The sequence below is a fragment of the Haemaphysalis longicornis genome, unplaced genomic scaffold, assembly GCF_048455015.1.
Source record: "Haemaphysalis longicornis isolate Haplotype H1 unplaced genomic scaffold, Haemaphysalis longicornis Haplotype H1 scaffold_19, whole genome shotgun sequence".
In the NCBI taxonomy this organism is placed as follows: Eukaryota; Metazoa; Arthropoda; class Arachnida; order Ixodida; family Ixodidae; genus Haemaphysalis; species Haemaphysalis longicornis.
Genome location: NW_027526288.1, coordinates 8,393,739 through 8,409,912, shown reverse-complemented (window position 1 = coordinate 8,409,912; position 16,174 = coordinate 8,393,739). Strand labels below are relative to the sequence as shown.

Sequence of the window (16,174 nt, the reverse complement as noted above, 5' to 3'; positions counted from 1 at the left end):
GGTAGGGGGACGTGCCCTTACCTCTAGGGTGCATTTGGTTAAACAAATGAAAGACATGCTGGCCTTTCAGGACACCAACGGAGCTCAACGTTGGGCTCCTCATCGTTGAGCTCCGCTGTTCAACGTAGAGTTGAGCAGCGGTCTTCAGTTAAGTAGCCAGGCACAATCTGTAGTGATAAGGACCGGCGAGGCAATGTCCTGCGGATTCTCAGTTTCGAAAACACCCGAGGAACGTCGATGGCGACCCCGAGTTCTGGCGTCCAGTTCAGTGGTGTTATTGATGGTTGGACAAAGTGCTCAAGAGACAGAGAGAGACAGCAGTAGGGGGGATTAAAAGATTAGAACAATCACAGGCTGTGACGTAACAAGGTATGCCACAGCCTTACACCCCTTTGAACTGACTATGAAAATACCGGTGGTGGTGGTGGTGCTGCGGCTACATTTCACTTCCAGTTTGGCAACAGCCCGGCACTTCTCACAAAAACTGTGCGACATGTAAAGAAGGTGCCGTGCTCCACAATGTCAGCACCGGCGTCCTCCGCGTGTGGTGGTCCCGAGGCTGGATTGGCACGCAGCAGCCTCGTATTGGACAGGCGTTTGCGAATGCGAATAATGCAGTCCAGCGAGCTGAATTTCGCCGTAGGGAATTTCAGCTATGGATGCTTTATAGGCGCAGTTGAATAAAAAGTAATAAAATAAGGTCATAAGAGCAAGCACGTTTTCGGCACGTCAGGGTCGACGCGTCGATGTGCCGGCACTAAACAAAGAAAGGTCGCTGAACTCGTCAAACAAACGTAAACCCCGTAAACAAGGAGTATTACACTGTTGCAATTCATGTTTTATATCCGTTTTATTGAACTTCAGAGCGGTGTACATGAGGATGGTAGTGCAAGTGCTTCAAGCAAAACCTGCTTCCCCAAGAAAAAAAAGGAGATGCTTACTTTTAGGAAGCTGTTTTTACAGATTTACCGGTTGGCACCAAAAACTTTCTCAACGAGAAAGGTGTTCGCTACTCGCTGAAGTAACTTCGGCAGAGGTGGCTCTTGTATCCTTCATGCTGCATCCACCGAGTGTACTTTGTACTATAATGAAATCAACGTTTTTTTTGTCACCGTTCTTGCTTTTAAACAGGCGTGTGCAAAAAGGTTTACTTCCTGTTCGGCCTTGCACATTGCCCCTGGGCAAAACAATATGCAATAAACAGACACCAAGACTGGTGAACAGCGCTGTGACCTGCTTTTTTTTACATTTTACATAAATTGCATTCACTGGTGAGTTTGCGGAGCTAATCTCTCGATATTGCTAACGAATACTCATTTTATAAATTCTCTAGCTGCAGCGAGTAATTCAAAACGCGGCTGATTCAAAAAGTCTCCTTGGCCCTTATTCAGCGCAATTAAAATTACAGCTGAAAAAGAAGGCAGGTGATTTAGCAGTTCGTGATTCTCAAGAAATTACGCGCATATCAACAACGTAGACATTGCTAATAAAATCGCAAGCAGCAGAAAGTAGCAGAAAGTCGCAATGGCTCGAAAAAATCCCCGCAGTGTGCAAGAACAGGCGACGTTAATGTTCGTAGTCGTAAAAAAAATTCTATCTCATTTCCCTCGCTCAGATAGGTAACAAGGTTTCAATACACGATAAGGATTATCTCATAAATAGCAAACACAAGAAACAGACTGGCAGTTTGTTACCAGATTTCCTGTCTACACCTATCCCATTTACGGAGGCATGTATATCGTAAATTTTGGATGCTTCAATTGTATGCTACCAAGAAAATATGCACTGGATATTCCTATCCTCTTCGCAGGCTAGCCTTTGGTTCAACCGGTCCATGATAGAAAAAGAACAATAAATACCTGTCTTCCGCTCATGGACATACAACAGAATTTAAACAAGCACTTCCTTCACGCTTCACACACTGCAAATCCTTGTGTACGCTAGTCATAAAGGGATGAACCTGCTACAAATCGAAAGAGCTTCGTTTCTATCAGCGTATCACTGTGAATATTTGTACAGCTCACTAAATAATACTCCTTGAGCCAACCACAAGCTCACCGTCACAGCCTAACTACACCAGCGTTGTCCGCTTGGCTTCCTGTGGCGTATTTTGAGAAGCACCCACTATGACACAGCAGTCTTGTTACGCGGTGCCTGTACGCACCCAGCACCTTTACTGGTTCCGTTGCGACATTGCTTAATTCTATCACGCAAATTCTAAAGTGAGAAAGGTATAATTGTGTATGTCGGAGCCAACGCCTGGGTTGTAGCCTATACTATGCTAGTTTTTGGACGACCCGTGCTCTTTTACTGCAAATGATTAACTTACGTCACGCCTACGCACTGTTTTTGTAAACAGGATTTTTTTTTATTTGTAGACCCGCTTGCACTAGTGGGACCACCTAGCAACGCATTTAATTACGTTCTCAATTGAACCCAACGAGCCGTGTGGTACTTATATAGAATTGAATATTGTTGTGGTGTGGTAGGGGACCATTACGGTAACGGCAGTTATATTATGATGACTGTGGTGGTGTAGTCTGAAGAAATGCGAACTGTCGCAGGACCTGGTGGCCAGCTTAAAATCTGAGATTCGGGGCCGCTTTCAAGAACTGATGGGGGCCCTGCTGTACCCCATGGAGGAGTTTCTCGCCCGCGAGCTCAGCACCGCTATGAAGGGCACCCCCACCGACGTCGACTGCCTCGTCGAGATTATGTGTACGCGGAGCAACAAGGAGATCTACGGCATCAAAGAAAGTTACTCCAAAGGTGACACTCTGGATACTTCTGTAACCTGTGTGACTCATTTCGTGCCCTTACAGGCACTTTCATACTCATAAAGCTAAGTGCCTCCTGGACGTGCACGCAGAGTTTAATTGCTACAGGGACATTTTTTAAGCACAGGATTCTTGGAAAATACCTTCAGCTGCATGCGTGTGTTTGTGGGCGCCTGTGCACATTCCCCTTGACAAAACGTCACTTCAGTTTTTTTGTGCTGCAAGGGATGTATTACAAAAATACAGCCTCTAGTCACGACCTGACTTAAGAAGCTACAGTGGTCACAACCTATTTTGTGGATTTGAAACGTCTCGTTTGTCTACATCAACGCGATTTGTCTGCGGTGTACCACAAACAACTAAACGTGTTCTACTTAAATCGTTCACTATACCGGCAGCCGAAACTTATCGAACAAATTACGGAACGAAATTACCTAACGGTAGAAGATACATCTGCGGTGCGGTGCTACTCACCTGTTACCGGCCGCTGGTGCAAAAGGGTTAATGATAAAAGAATGCAGCAAAAGAAAAACCCAATATAGGCATTTTGTTTCATAGATGGCCGCTTTTAATAGCTAGTTGTAAATCAGTCGTCCTCACGTATATCTATCATGAAAGTATTTTTTCTAGAAACGACGCCTAAGATGTCCATACCATGTTGAACTATGCAGTGTTAGCTACGGCTTCATGTGTGTGCGTATTATCTTCCCTGCTCTGAGCCAAGTACACCAAGTGTTAGGTTTCTCATTGCACTTCATTAAGATTAGCCCGCCGTAGAAGTAATTCAAAGGCGATAGTTCTGTCTCAAAACAACAGACGGGCAAGTGGTTTGATACAAAAATTTATTTTTACACAGCATCATTAGCGACTGGGTCGTCCCTACGCACACCCCTGACTGATACGTATGTCACGAAATCGCTGAAAAGGTGCAGCCGCCATTAAAATAAACGAACTCTTCCAGAATTCTCCAATTGTATCTTTTTTCTCTCCGCAGCTTTCGGGAAAGACCTGGAAAGCGACATAAAAAGCGGGACATCCGCAGAGTTCACGAAACTCATTCTTTCAGTATGCAACGTGAGTATACCGGCTGGGCAACACGGAATAATAACCACGTGCAGCTTATTTTAATCTTTTGGATGAGAAAGCCTTAAGTTCCCTCTGAAGTCAAGAAACCGGCGGTTGTGAGCAGCGCACTGAAGTTTGTTAGCTATCGATCTAAAGCATGCCAAAAGAACTAAAATCTTTCAAAGCACAAAAAACAAACGTTATATCCCCGGGGCTTCACGACCACGGGAGCCTGGTGGATTCTCAGCGGGGCTAATGAAGCTGGGAGAACACCTGGCATTTTTACGAGGAACTGGCAGCTATTTCAAAATACGAAATGACGTGAAATCGGTTGTCGAGCCGTTTGTCGATGTCGGCTACGCGCTGATGACAGCCCACTGACGCAAACATCGCCAGAGTCGCGAGGGTATACAATGGCAGTGAAAGCCATCATCCCTTCGCATCCAAGCCACGTAAGCAGATTTAAAAGAGTCCATAGCACAAAGCAGAGTTCTGATTTACTAAAAAACGCCTTTATCCAGGCAACACTGATATCCATTTCATTGCAAACTCAACTTTAGTTGATAAAGAAATCCTCAGGTGGGGCGCCTCCTTAATCATTTTCAAACCGGGTTTAAATGATGCCACAGGCCAACTGAACCGACACCCAGACGCATGACGCTGCTATCGTAGTGCCCTCTTTAACGTCGTTGTATCATACCATTTGAACGCTAACCTTCACCTAAAGCACAGATGACATTATTTTACCTGTTTCTTTTTGGCGTCACCACTGGTGTGTAAAAACAAATTAACGTTTCTATTCATTTTTTACATCCTGTCAAGTAAAAAACGTCGTCCGGGCAAGATGTGTGAACAGCGATTTAATGAAACCAGGTGCTTGAAATGAACAAAAACTGTATTTTGTATTCATACCTCGTTTGAGGTACTTCGAGAAGACCTTTACTGCGATAGAATTTTCGAATAAGGGTTCCTTGCATGGTGCTGTTCTCCTGGGCATGAATAGATGTTTTCATCGCCGCCTACACATCGAACAGCGCTTGGAAGGGCATCAGCGCCAAATTGTATGCGTGCAGGCCATATCACGTTATGGTTTCAATTGAAAGTTAAATGCTCCTTAAATATTGCCAAAGCCACACCCCGCTGCCGCACGTGCTTCTATCCATGTCCTCTGGCTTTCTTTCTTAAGCTCATGTTTGCTCTGGGCAGTAATTTAAATACGTATAATAGAGTATTTCTCAATAGCTCAAGAAAACGCCGAACGCTAACTTTATTGCGCTTTCAAACGAGGCTGGGTTTTGCCGTGATATTCGAACCAGGCAAACCGTCTGCCTCTCACGCTGTTTTTCAGGGCAATCGTCAAGAGGGCGTTACTACAGATCAAGCCAAAGCGAGGAATGACGCTCAAGTGAGTCCAGCATGCCGAAAAAACTGCGATGATCAGAGTTCCTTCATATTTGTTTTGTCTTCTGAGTAATGACTGAATTAATCACCCTGGTTTGAAGGTATGGTGTAATGGGACGATTAACGATAACCACAGAGTAGAGGCCATTTCTGTTGTTTGTGTTGGATCGATGGAGTGAAATTCGCGACTTTTTGTTCACAAGCAGACTCGTATTAAACAAATCTACAATATCTGTTCATGACAGCGACATTGCATATCTTGGCCTGCTGCGCAAGGACAACCTTAATATTGATGCTTTTCAAGATTTTGGCGCACGCTGATGATCAACAGCGGTTCAAAATTTTTTCCGAAGACCTCCACTACTGCTCACCTAATAGCCAAGTAGCGGCATCGGCCCATGGAACCAGAAAAATTCGTAACGTGAGCTACACTGGCCGAGGCTGAGCAGTTTCCCGTGGCTACTGGAGAGCCGTGCTGCGCGTGCGCGAGGATCAGTGACGTCACACGGCACACAGAATGTTGCTGGCTGCCTGGGCTCTCTCACACACCCCACGCGCCCAGCATCTTTGCCGACCTCCATTCCGCACGTGGCGGCCAGGCCCACTTGATGATAATGCGAGGAGTGGCCGGGTATGCAACCGATGGCTCATGCGTCACAGCAACAGCGGCGTGCGCCTGTGGAACCAGCTTAGCTCTGGGGCGATTGGTGACGCTGCGCCGGAGCCGCCTGATATATATATATATATATCAACGTTGCAGTCGTCATTGCCAATGCTATTCGGCTGTTTCCGAAAATATTTAATAGTGCCGAATAACGTGTGTTCATCATGTTTCTTTGATATAGTGATAAATAGGCGAAAATATAAGTCGAGAAAAAATCCGCCGTTTTTCCGGAAGCGGAAGTCGAACCCACATCTCCGCATAACGCGTGCGGTGCGTTAACCAATTACGCTACCCCGCAGCGGCTCCTCTCTCGACTTTACAGGGGGGGTTTATATTTTACAAGTGCTCTGAGCCCGGCCAACTAGCGCCACCCCTCGAGAGATGCGGAGATGTGGGTTCGACTCCCGCTCCCGGAAAAACGGCGGATTTTTTCTCGACTTATATTTTCGCCTATTTATCACTATATCAAAGAAACATGATGAACACACGTTATTCGGCACTATTAAATATTTTCGGAAACAGCCGAATAGCATTGGCAATGACGACTGCAACCTTGATATGTGTCCTTACAGAGTCCCTCGACCCGTATCTTTCTGTTCTGCTACATGCATTACGAGGGCTCTGACTCCAGCAGTTCGGATATGCCAATTGCTAACCCCGACTCCGACCACGTCTTACGTGGCGGCCGTTGGAAAAAAGACGTTCTACGTCTCCCGCGGTGGTCGAGGGGCGGCGCTAGTTGGCCGGCCTCAGAGCACTTGTAAAATATAAACCCCCCCTGTAAAGTCGAGAGAGGAGCCGCTGCGGGGTAGCGTAATTGGTTAACGCACCGCACGCGTTATGCGGAGATGTGGGTTCGACTCCCGCTCCCGGAAAAACGGCGGATTTTTTCTCGACCTATATTTTCGCCTATTTATCACTATATCAAAGAAACATGATGAACACACGTTATTCGGCACTATTAAATATTTTCGGAAACAGCCGAATAGCATTGGCAATGACGATTGCAACCTTGATATGTGTCCTTACAGAGTCCCTCGACCCGTATCTATAATGCGTATACCATGTGTGTGTATTTGAAGCAGCAGTAAGCATGATACTCAAGCTAATCCTATAAAACCCAGAAAGCTGAGAATAACCAGCTGAATCTTAGCTCATGCTTCGTATATCCTGGCATAGCCGAGCTAAGCCAATGCTTTTTTTTTTCACGGAGGTTGAACCTGGATACCTCCGGCATCAACAAAGAATAATACTAACGAGGAATCGGGCGTCACGTAGTGATGATATATATATATATATACAGCATAAACCACAGCTTAACGTAAAAAAGGACAATGTGTTCTCATTACGCGTACTGCACGTGCCATGCCGTACCCAGACTCGATAAGCGGCACCAACTGGGAGTAATTGGGCAGGCGACATGTGACGCTCAATTTCTTGCGTGCGGTGTTTCCGCTTTCCACAACGCGATACTGCTATTAAAACTGGTGGTATGGAGGGTCAGAAGCACAGCGTAATAAGAGAAAAAAACATGATAATTAAAAAATAGAGCGTGACTTGGACAACGACAGTAAAGGAGGACGACGGGACAAGCGCGTGTCCCGTCGCCCTTCTTTACTGTAGTTGTCCAAGTCGCGTTCAATTTTTTCAATCATAATGCACTAACTTGCCAACAGATTTGCTTAATGAAAACCATGGTAGTTTGCAGGTGCTGTTTTGCTGTGACCCTAGCGCCCGGCTTCACGTCTTTTCTTTTTTTTCTCTGGAAGAAGGGAGCTCTAAATCGCAAACCGGGGTACAATACACCTGACTCTTCTTAAGATTGGTGCCCAACAGGGAAGAACTAGCGATAATGTAGAGGTGACGAACCAGGACGCGTGATTTCAGCATGCGCAAGCTGCACAATGTGGGAGCGGTACCCAGGCGTCTTTCTCGACGCACTGGTGTTCGTGTACGTGCATGGCCTGCGCGTACAGCGATATCGCTTCAAAGGTATTGGTCATGGAGGCAGTATTAGTAAGTGCGTATGACGCCGCGTGCTTAACCAGCTACTGTGAGCGTTAGTGGAAGTTTCTTTGTGTGGCGAATATAGGTATCTTTGTGCTTACGCATCTAAGCCTTATGCAGGAGAGGTCGAATTGTTTTTATGTTTTCATGTGCCAGGTTGTTGTCTACAGAGGCAGAGACACTACATGTAAGCGTTTATTACAGGCAATGACGAGGAAATTCCGTAGCAGCGGCAGTATTTCAAGCTAAATTCCAGGCCTCTATTGCATATCTCCGAAATATGCAACACAAGACTTGTGTTTTACCACCCATTTTTCTTTCTATCCCTACAACAGCTACAATTTCAGTGTGCTTGAAACGCCCTCATAGATACGACTTTCGTTACTGCTTTAAATTATCCAGATTACTAGCAGCTCGCATCTACATGCCAATTTGTGTTTTGTTTGTGAGATGGCTCAGTCAGCGATATCAGCTCCCGAAGTATACAAAGAAGAAATGCTATAATAATTTTTACCTCTATGACGCTGCACAACAGGCCGCTAGTTTCTGAAAGTAGCGCTGGAAACTGCACAAAATCTATAATATTGCAACCGGTTTAAATCTGGTTCAAAGCGTCTACTGTGGGAACTTGACTACTACCTCACCGTCAGCACCACACAATAAAATTTTATAGTATTTTTTTACAGCTCAGTGTACTTCATATAAGTAGGTTTACCAGTAGTATCACACAGAAGCTCTTCTTTCTCTGCCCTAATCTTGTCGAAGGAAAGCAATTAATTAGCATCAAGTCTAAACAATGTCATCGGTGATGTAAGCGGCATGAGAAATACCTTCGAATGTTCAAGGCTCCGCCCACGCTTCGAAACACGAACAGAAAAGCACTCAAAAGTGATGAATATCTAAATCATCCAAATAAATGCATATGTTGCAGAATAGCAAATGTACCTTTAATAAATATTCGTAGTTGTTAGCCAATCGTATCGACATTGTTATGGGTGTCTTTAGCTTCTTCTGTAGCCGGTTCTGTGCCGATGTTTAGCTGGTCTTACTAACATCTCTATGGCGTCATTAGCTTGTTTTATGGTTTTATAAATGGATTTTCAGCTATTCGTATCGAAATTACTATGGGTGAATCCCACTCCATTTATAGCCGCTTCCATGGCCCTTTTTAGCTCTTCTTATTGGCATCTCTATGATGTCTATAGCATATTTTATGGTTTTGTCAATGGTTTAGCTATATACTTTTTATGTCTGTCTTAGCCCTTCATAGTCCACACCCTAAGGGTGTCTTTAAAATCTTGTATGATCAAATCAGTGTGACCTTATAAATGAGTGAATGTATTTTACGGCATATTCTTTAGTGTTCTTTAAACTGCCGGCCGTACCCGTTCTCCCGCATTCTCACGCATCTTTAAAACTCTGCCTGTGGCAGTTCTTCGCTTGCGTGCTGAAATAAATGTTCCGTTACTAGTTAATATAATGGTGATGACTTTTAAAAAATCAGCAATTTGCATTCACAAAAAGCTTAAACACAGGCACTCAAGGAAAAGGACGCAGGAGTTTATTCGATTAATTGGTTACATAAAGGGAAATTATCTAAGCCACTTCACCGCCATTCCACGGACGCTCACGTGCGTCGATCGTAACGCACACAACACGCATTCCAACACCCTCGCTAACGCTTGCATTACGCGCCCGACAACCACACTACGCAGCACACTCTGCGCGAACGCCCACCGGGAAACACACAGGCACTGGGTAGTCCGCAAAAAAAAAGAACACTCACAAGACTTTTACCACCTTCAATGCTTAATGCGCAAAGCTGCAAGTACAACGGATGAAACATAATTGTGCTCATAATAAAATAATGAAGGCACAAGCTGCTCATTTAGTCAATTAAATGTTCTCTCAGTTTGCAAAAAGGTAATGCTCTCTTACATAAGGGGGCCCAAATCTTCAGTTCTCAATATTTTGCAGATTCCCATGTTGCGGAGGTAACTATAGAAACGTATTACTAAAAACAACAGAGTCTAGCATTTCTCGCAGTATACAGCCTCTTAAGTTCGTATAATGACTCGCGCTGGAGTTTTTTGTAAGACGAAATTTCTTCGTGGTATCGCGGGAATTCATTCTCGCAGGGCCGCGCGTTGAAGTAATCCTAAGACTCTCACCGCAAACAGCAGAAAGTCACGGCACACAAGAGCGACATACTTGCTTGGTGTTCTAGCCTCTACACGAGCCCATTGCGGTCGAATTAGAATTTCCCCGACAAAGTAACAACACGCACCATGCACGCGCACGCGAGCAAGGACACGAAAGGTGGTTGACGGAGCACATGCTGGTAGAAGCAGATCCGTCGAGCTAGCAAAGAATGCAGAGCAACGTACGCGTATTTCCACCTTCTTATAACTTCTTCGTCGGCAAATATTTTTATTTAGTAAATATAGAAATTCAAAACGTTTTTTTTTTCATAAGAGCAACTATATCCGCTTTGAGTGCTGAGAATAAAAGTGTCTCTAACTGACGCTGCTCGCAGGAATGTTAACTCAGCCAGAACATCTGCACCTTGCCTTCAATGAAATGTTTTTTACATACAGATCACCTAAAACCGGTACGTCAAACAGAGCCGAAAAAATTAGGCACGAACCAAGGTGTCCGCTCACAATTTTTATCGCTTCGCCAAGTGACTTTCGTAAAACTGTTTTGCCCTGACGTGAGTCGCTTTTGTTTAGTTGCTCTCCCCACTCGCTGACTAATCTTATATGGGCTGCCCCAAACAAGCAGTGCGAGTGGTTGCAGCTGCCAGCATGTCCATAGTCATGCCCGCAGGTAGCGTGCGCCGCGAAATTATTTACAATCTGGCGAGATGCTGAGAGAACAATTTTTAGGAAACCTCACTTTTTTACTCGCCCCCGGCCGTGAAGTCGCTGCGAACATTACATTGAACAAACGTTGGTCCGAACTTGCGTCTCTGCTCCACGTTCATTTGCAACCTCATTTTGAGTGTTAATCATTAGCTGGCTTTTATTTTAATGTAAATATTCTTGGTACATTCAGTAAGTAACTATAATGAACAAATACTTTTATATAACTCGCTGATCAACATCATCATCGTCATCCAATCTCTGTCATAGATGAAAGTAAATCACGAGCAAATAGGTTTCGCGTCATAAGACATTTTCAAAACAGTGGAATGAGCTTTATTTTTGCTCGATTTATACCTTGATGGGATAATACATTTTCTTAGTCAGCTAGAGACTTGGAGCCCTATATCACTATGTCGCTAGCTAAGAAATCTTTCATGGGTGCGGGTATATAGCGCCTACGCAATACGCTATTCTCAGGCCAGGTAAACGTTGCTAAATTATCACACGTTTAACTTTTAACAGCCGTATATTGGTAAACAGCCAGACGCAGAAGTTTTTGCGGCAACCACTCTTTATATATACGGCAGATTATGTCCTCCAACTTGAAAAAGGCAGCCGAATGTTTTCAAGTCGGCAGACGTAAAGCTAAATCACGACGTATAATCAGCCAGACCTTTGTAGTGGTTTTTCTTAAGTACTAAACAAATACAAATTTACATGATTTTAGCTGGTAAAGTAACCTAAATAGCTGTGACTCTATAGCTTAAACAAAGTAGGATGTTCTATAGTCCTCAAATGAGAGCTTTGTGGTTGAGAGTCTTGAGCATCGGACACACAAAAGCTTTAATAGGTCGCTATAGACTACTGTATGCCCTTTTATGGTTGGCCATAGGGACTCATAGGTGGCGATAGCTCACCATAATCATTTTCATAATGTTCATAGGTCATTTTCGTGTGGGTAAGTGGGTGTGTTGGCCATAGGGACTCATAGGTGGTGATAGCTCACCATAATAATTTTGGTAGTGTCCATAGGTCATTTTCGTGCGGGCAAGTTGGTGTGTGGTAACGTCCCGTTAGGTATACGTAACTGAAATCGCAGGTTATCGATCTTACGACTGGTCCCGATGTGTTACATGCCATTTCAATTTTGGCCATGCACATTGGCGCCCGCGGCTACTCCTACTATTTGGCGAACACGCGGTAAATTTACTCTAAAAAACAAGGCCGCACGGTTCAGTGATATCGAGGGATTGCCAGATGTATTACTTGTGTTTTCGTATGTTACTTTGTGTGAATTGTGTGCAATTTTTGTCTTCATTCAGCGCTAGAATTGCTCCCCGAGGCATAAAACTCTCTTTGAGAGCACATTTGCTCCGAGTAAATCTCTACCCACGCCCGAAAGGAAATTTATTGTTTGAGTCACGCATACAGCACCGTAGGAGCGTTGTGTTAGGAATTCACCTCCCATACCTGTACAACATTCATTGACGGAATTCAATTCTTTTCCGCAACGCAGCATCTTCAACAGGCCGGAGTGAACACATGGAATGCCGGTGGGTCGGTGTTCAACCAGATCCTCGCCAGCCAGAGCTACGAGCAACTGCGACTGGTATTCCAGGAATACAACAACCTCGCTGGACGCTCCGTAGTCCAGGCAATCGAAAGCGAGATGACTGGGAACCACCGCGCAGCATACCTCGCCATTGGTGAGAACGTCGATGTTGAAGGAGATGAATTTTTCTGTTGAAAGAAACAAACGAGGGTGGAAAACAAACGGTAGCAAAGTGAACAGTTGGAATTATGTTTTGATATTCACCAGCGCAATTGATTTCCTCACAGTGACAGATTTGATGTTGGCCCTTTGGGTTATATTTTGTTGTAACAACGTTACGGGTTCCATTCCTCCACGACGACGTTATTTTTTCAGTAATCGAAAAATGAGGGTGCCTGCCTATTGAGACTTCTGTATGCATTAAAGTTTTTCGGAATGCCCTAGCTAATTCGTGTTCCTCTACAATATTTATGCAGCTTTCAAATATTTTCAAAATGTCATTGTCTTGCCTGGATTTAGAACTTACAACATCCGATGCTGGTTGTTCGTTCAGCTTCTGCCTTGCTCCCCAAAAACGTCTAGGTGGCTCTTCCACCCAAAATACGTTCCTTTTTTATAAATTCTGCCTATTTCTAGTATGGTAATAGTACATGTCGTTTCCTGTCATTCTTCTTAACATTTGCAGCCAAGTGCCTTGCCAACATCCCGTACTATTTCGCCGAGAAGCTTGACACCGCAATCAAGGTCAGAAAAATTTCTTACACAAAATTTGTTCAGAGTTTTTGCAGATTGCTATCCGAAATATGAAAAGTTCGGAATTAGTGTACGCCGCAACTGCCGTTATATGGTGTGCACAAAAATGTTGCGATTGCGCCTACCTTCAGGTGTACAAGGGAATCCGACGCTTAAGGCTTACTCCATTGAATCATTATCTTTTTTCTTGTCCACATAACTGTCCTGGGCCAGTAACTTCCTGCTGCAATGCTTCTCTGCAGCATCTTGCCATCGTGTCGCACAGAAATTAAGTGTCGGCCTATACCATGTAGCCCATGAATTACATATGCCGAAGGCGGTTTTAGAGTCGCGTTCCCTCCTACCTCAGTGTTGGCTGCCGCAATCAGGGGTGACGATACGGGAAAATGACGCCAAACTCAGCGTGTGCTCTTTGTAATCGTCGTTCGCGGTTTCTAAGAGATGTCGGCCGTAAAGGCGTACTGACTCGTTCGTCAGTACGAGTCAGCCAGGGTATGCCATAACTAGAACTACTACATGCTCTCGAATCTCCCTGGGAGACACATTTATTCGCCGAATGTACAGTCCTTTAGGACTGGGAGCTTGAATTTTTTTCAATTGAGTTGAGGTGCTCAAATTTCTGCGCTATAAAATATCGGGCAGTTAAGCCATTACGGGGCGGGTCGTCAATGGTGGAATATTGCCTTTTCGGTCTTATTTATCATAGATAGGGAGTAACCCTGCACTACGTTTATTTTTCGATTTTGACATAACATTACACGCCCGATTACAATCAAATTTAAGAACAATCCAAGAGTACCAGAATCCTGTTTAAAGGAGAATTCTCAGTATAAACTGCGGGACCTACGTACGTTCACATACCCAGATTTGTCCCTCCACTGCGGTCGAAGGCTTTAGCTACCGAGTTGTTTGGTTGCCGGTTTCATGGCGTAAAGGTCACGGCTTCAATTCACAGAACTTCCCTCAGCACAGATGTTTTCTTGGGGCGAGCACTCCCCAAATCTTCTCGTGGGATCTTTGTCTTGTCGTCACTTTCCATCACACTTCTTGGCCTAGAATGATTCTCCTTCCTACTTAGCCAAAGGGAATTTCCTGTTAACTACCCGCATGGACAGAAAAAAGCTTGAACAGCTCCACTCTTTAAAAGCGTGCCATTAACGGGAATGATTGATTTTGAATTTGAATGTTTGGAAGACACCATGTATGCGGAATTGTGAGCCAGCTGCAAAATAAAATATTCGAACTCTGGTTCTCGTAGGGAGGAAGGTGATGATCCATATAAAGGGCGCGATAAGGTTCACTCTTTCTTACAGCGACTATCCTTGCTGCTCTTTCTTGTTTATAGCGATACCGAGAAATATAATGCCGCGCGCAGAAAAAATTAGCTTTATCTTCTCGAGGGAAACGCTGAGTAAATGCGGGGCATCGCGGGGTTCACGTACATTTCCCGCAAATTCGACCATGAACACAACGGTTGCTTCCAGCACACTTCATCGGAAGAACGGAGTGAAGGGGAGTCAACCGCAGCAAGCGCTGAACTGAACGCGCGCAGCGTGCTATCCCATTTACATTCAAGGTTGAAGGAGAGGAGATGAGAGGAGGAGATATGCGCAAGCGCCGAGCACGCGCCGCGAAAGCAGAAGCGAGAACGCGGGAGAAGCGAAAGCGAAGTGCACGCAGCTGGTACGAGAGAAGAAGTGGCGGAAGTATCGCGCAGCTGTGGGAGATTGGGAACGAGGAGAGTTGCGCATGCGCAGTGTGTGGACGCCGACGCGGGACATGCCCAGACTATAAGATGCTCCGCATCTATAAAAAAGTTTATATCCGGCGGGTTTAAGTAAAGAGTGAACAGTGGATTTGGCCGCCATGCTAAAAAAAAATAAAAAAAATTACATAAGCGCCAGGAAACGTGCGAAGTAGGCAAAGGATGACACCCAGGAAGGTATTGCTGCCGTGAACAGACCTCCGCCGGGTCAACAGCGCAAAATGAAAGCCGCACGCTGTAGAGATGAAATAGATTTTAGGTTCGGAGTACATCAGGAGCGCACAATGTCCGTCCGCGTCCATCCGTGCGCCCAGCACCATCAAGCGAAAATCAAGCGAAATTAGATTTCAGCCGTGAGTTGCAGTTTCATTTAGGGAATAATCAAGGTGCAACTCCCGGCTCAAATCGAATGAAGGTCAGGGCGCATATCGGATGTCGCTCGGGGCGCAACTTGGGTGTCATTTCGAGTCCCCGTACTCCGCACCCTCGACATCATCCACGGAGTGGAGATGCTGTCATTTTTTCTTACAGTAATCGCTTGCTCTTCGTCGTTATTCCCCAACTTACTGTTTACGGTGATTTGTCTCATTCGAGGGCACAATAAAACAGACCCGCGGGTATTTCTAAGAGGATAAAGTTCTTCAAAACAACGGGGTAGGAAGTTTCCTCAGTACCATATTTCGCCTCAGACACCCGGGTCTCTGGCACGGACACAGTTCAGATTTTCCCTTAGCTGCTGTATACTGGTACACAGCGGATATCGCCAACCAAGCAACTCAGAAACAGTTCTCTTTTTCACGATGTGTTTTGTTAGTTAACTAGCACGCGGAACTTAATCAACGTGTTTACACTTTTTACCGCACAGCAAAACACAATTGTCACTGCTGAAATCTTTCTTGTCTCGCGGCGACAACCACCGAAACCCAACAAGTATACTTCGAAGCTTGCTGTTGGATGAATTTGTTGATAATTCGAAAACGGTAATGGTAGAAAATACGAACGAAAATTAAAAGTAGTTCCTATGCAGTGCTTGTTTACCCCAAAAATTTCTCATGTACGACGACATGCTCATCATTCCACTTGAAACTAGGTTCACCGTTCCGATTACGAAAGGCTATATTATTTAAAGAAGTACTTTTGTTGCATTTTCAGGCACGGGGCGCAGAATCAAGCGACAAAGCATTGGTGCGCATAATCGTCTCTCGATGCGAAGTGGATCTGGTAGAGATCAAGGAGGAGTACGCGAAGCACTTCGGTATGCCGCTGCAAGACGCCATAAGGGTACGAATACGGCAAATTCAATACGCGGCACAGCTGAGCCGA

General features: G+C 44.9%; 1 protein-coding gene across 1 annotated transcript in view; it reads left to right on the top strand.

Annotated features, from left to right (window-relative positions):
* Positions 1 to 2,615: 2,615 nt before the first annotated feature.
* Positions 2,616 to 16,174, top strand: part of LOC144166831 (annexin A6-like) — a 95,228-nt gene continuing 81,669 nt past the window's right edge. The window contains exons 1-4 of the mRNA XM_077696317.1: positions 2,616 to 2,789; positions 12,298 to 12,487; positions 13,019 to 13,077; positions 16,004 to 16,106. Of these exons, the coding sequence (XP_077552443.1) occupies positions 2,616 to 2,789; positions 12,298 to 12,487; positions 13,019 to 13,077; positions 16,004 to 16,106 (526 nt within the window). The remainder of the gene's footprint in view (positions 2,790 to 12,297; positions 12,488 to 13,018; positions 13,078 to 16,003; positions 16,107 to 16,174) is intronic.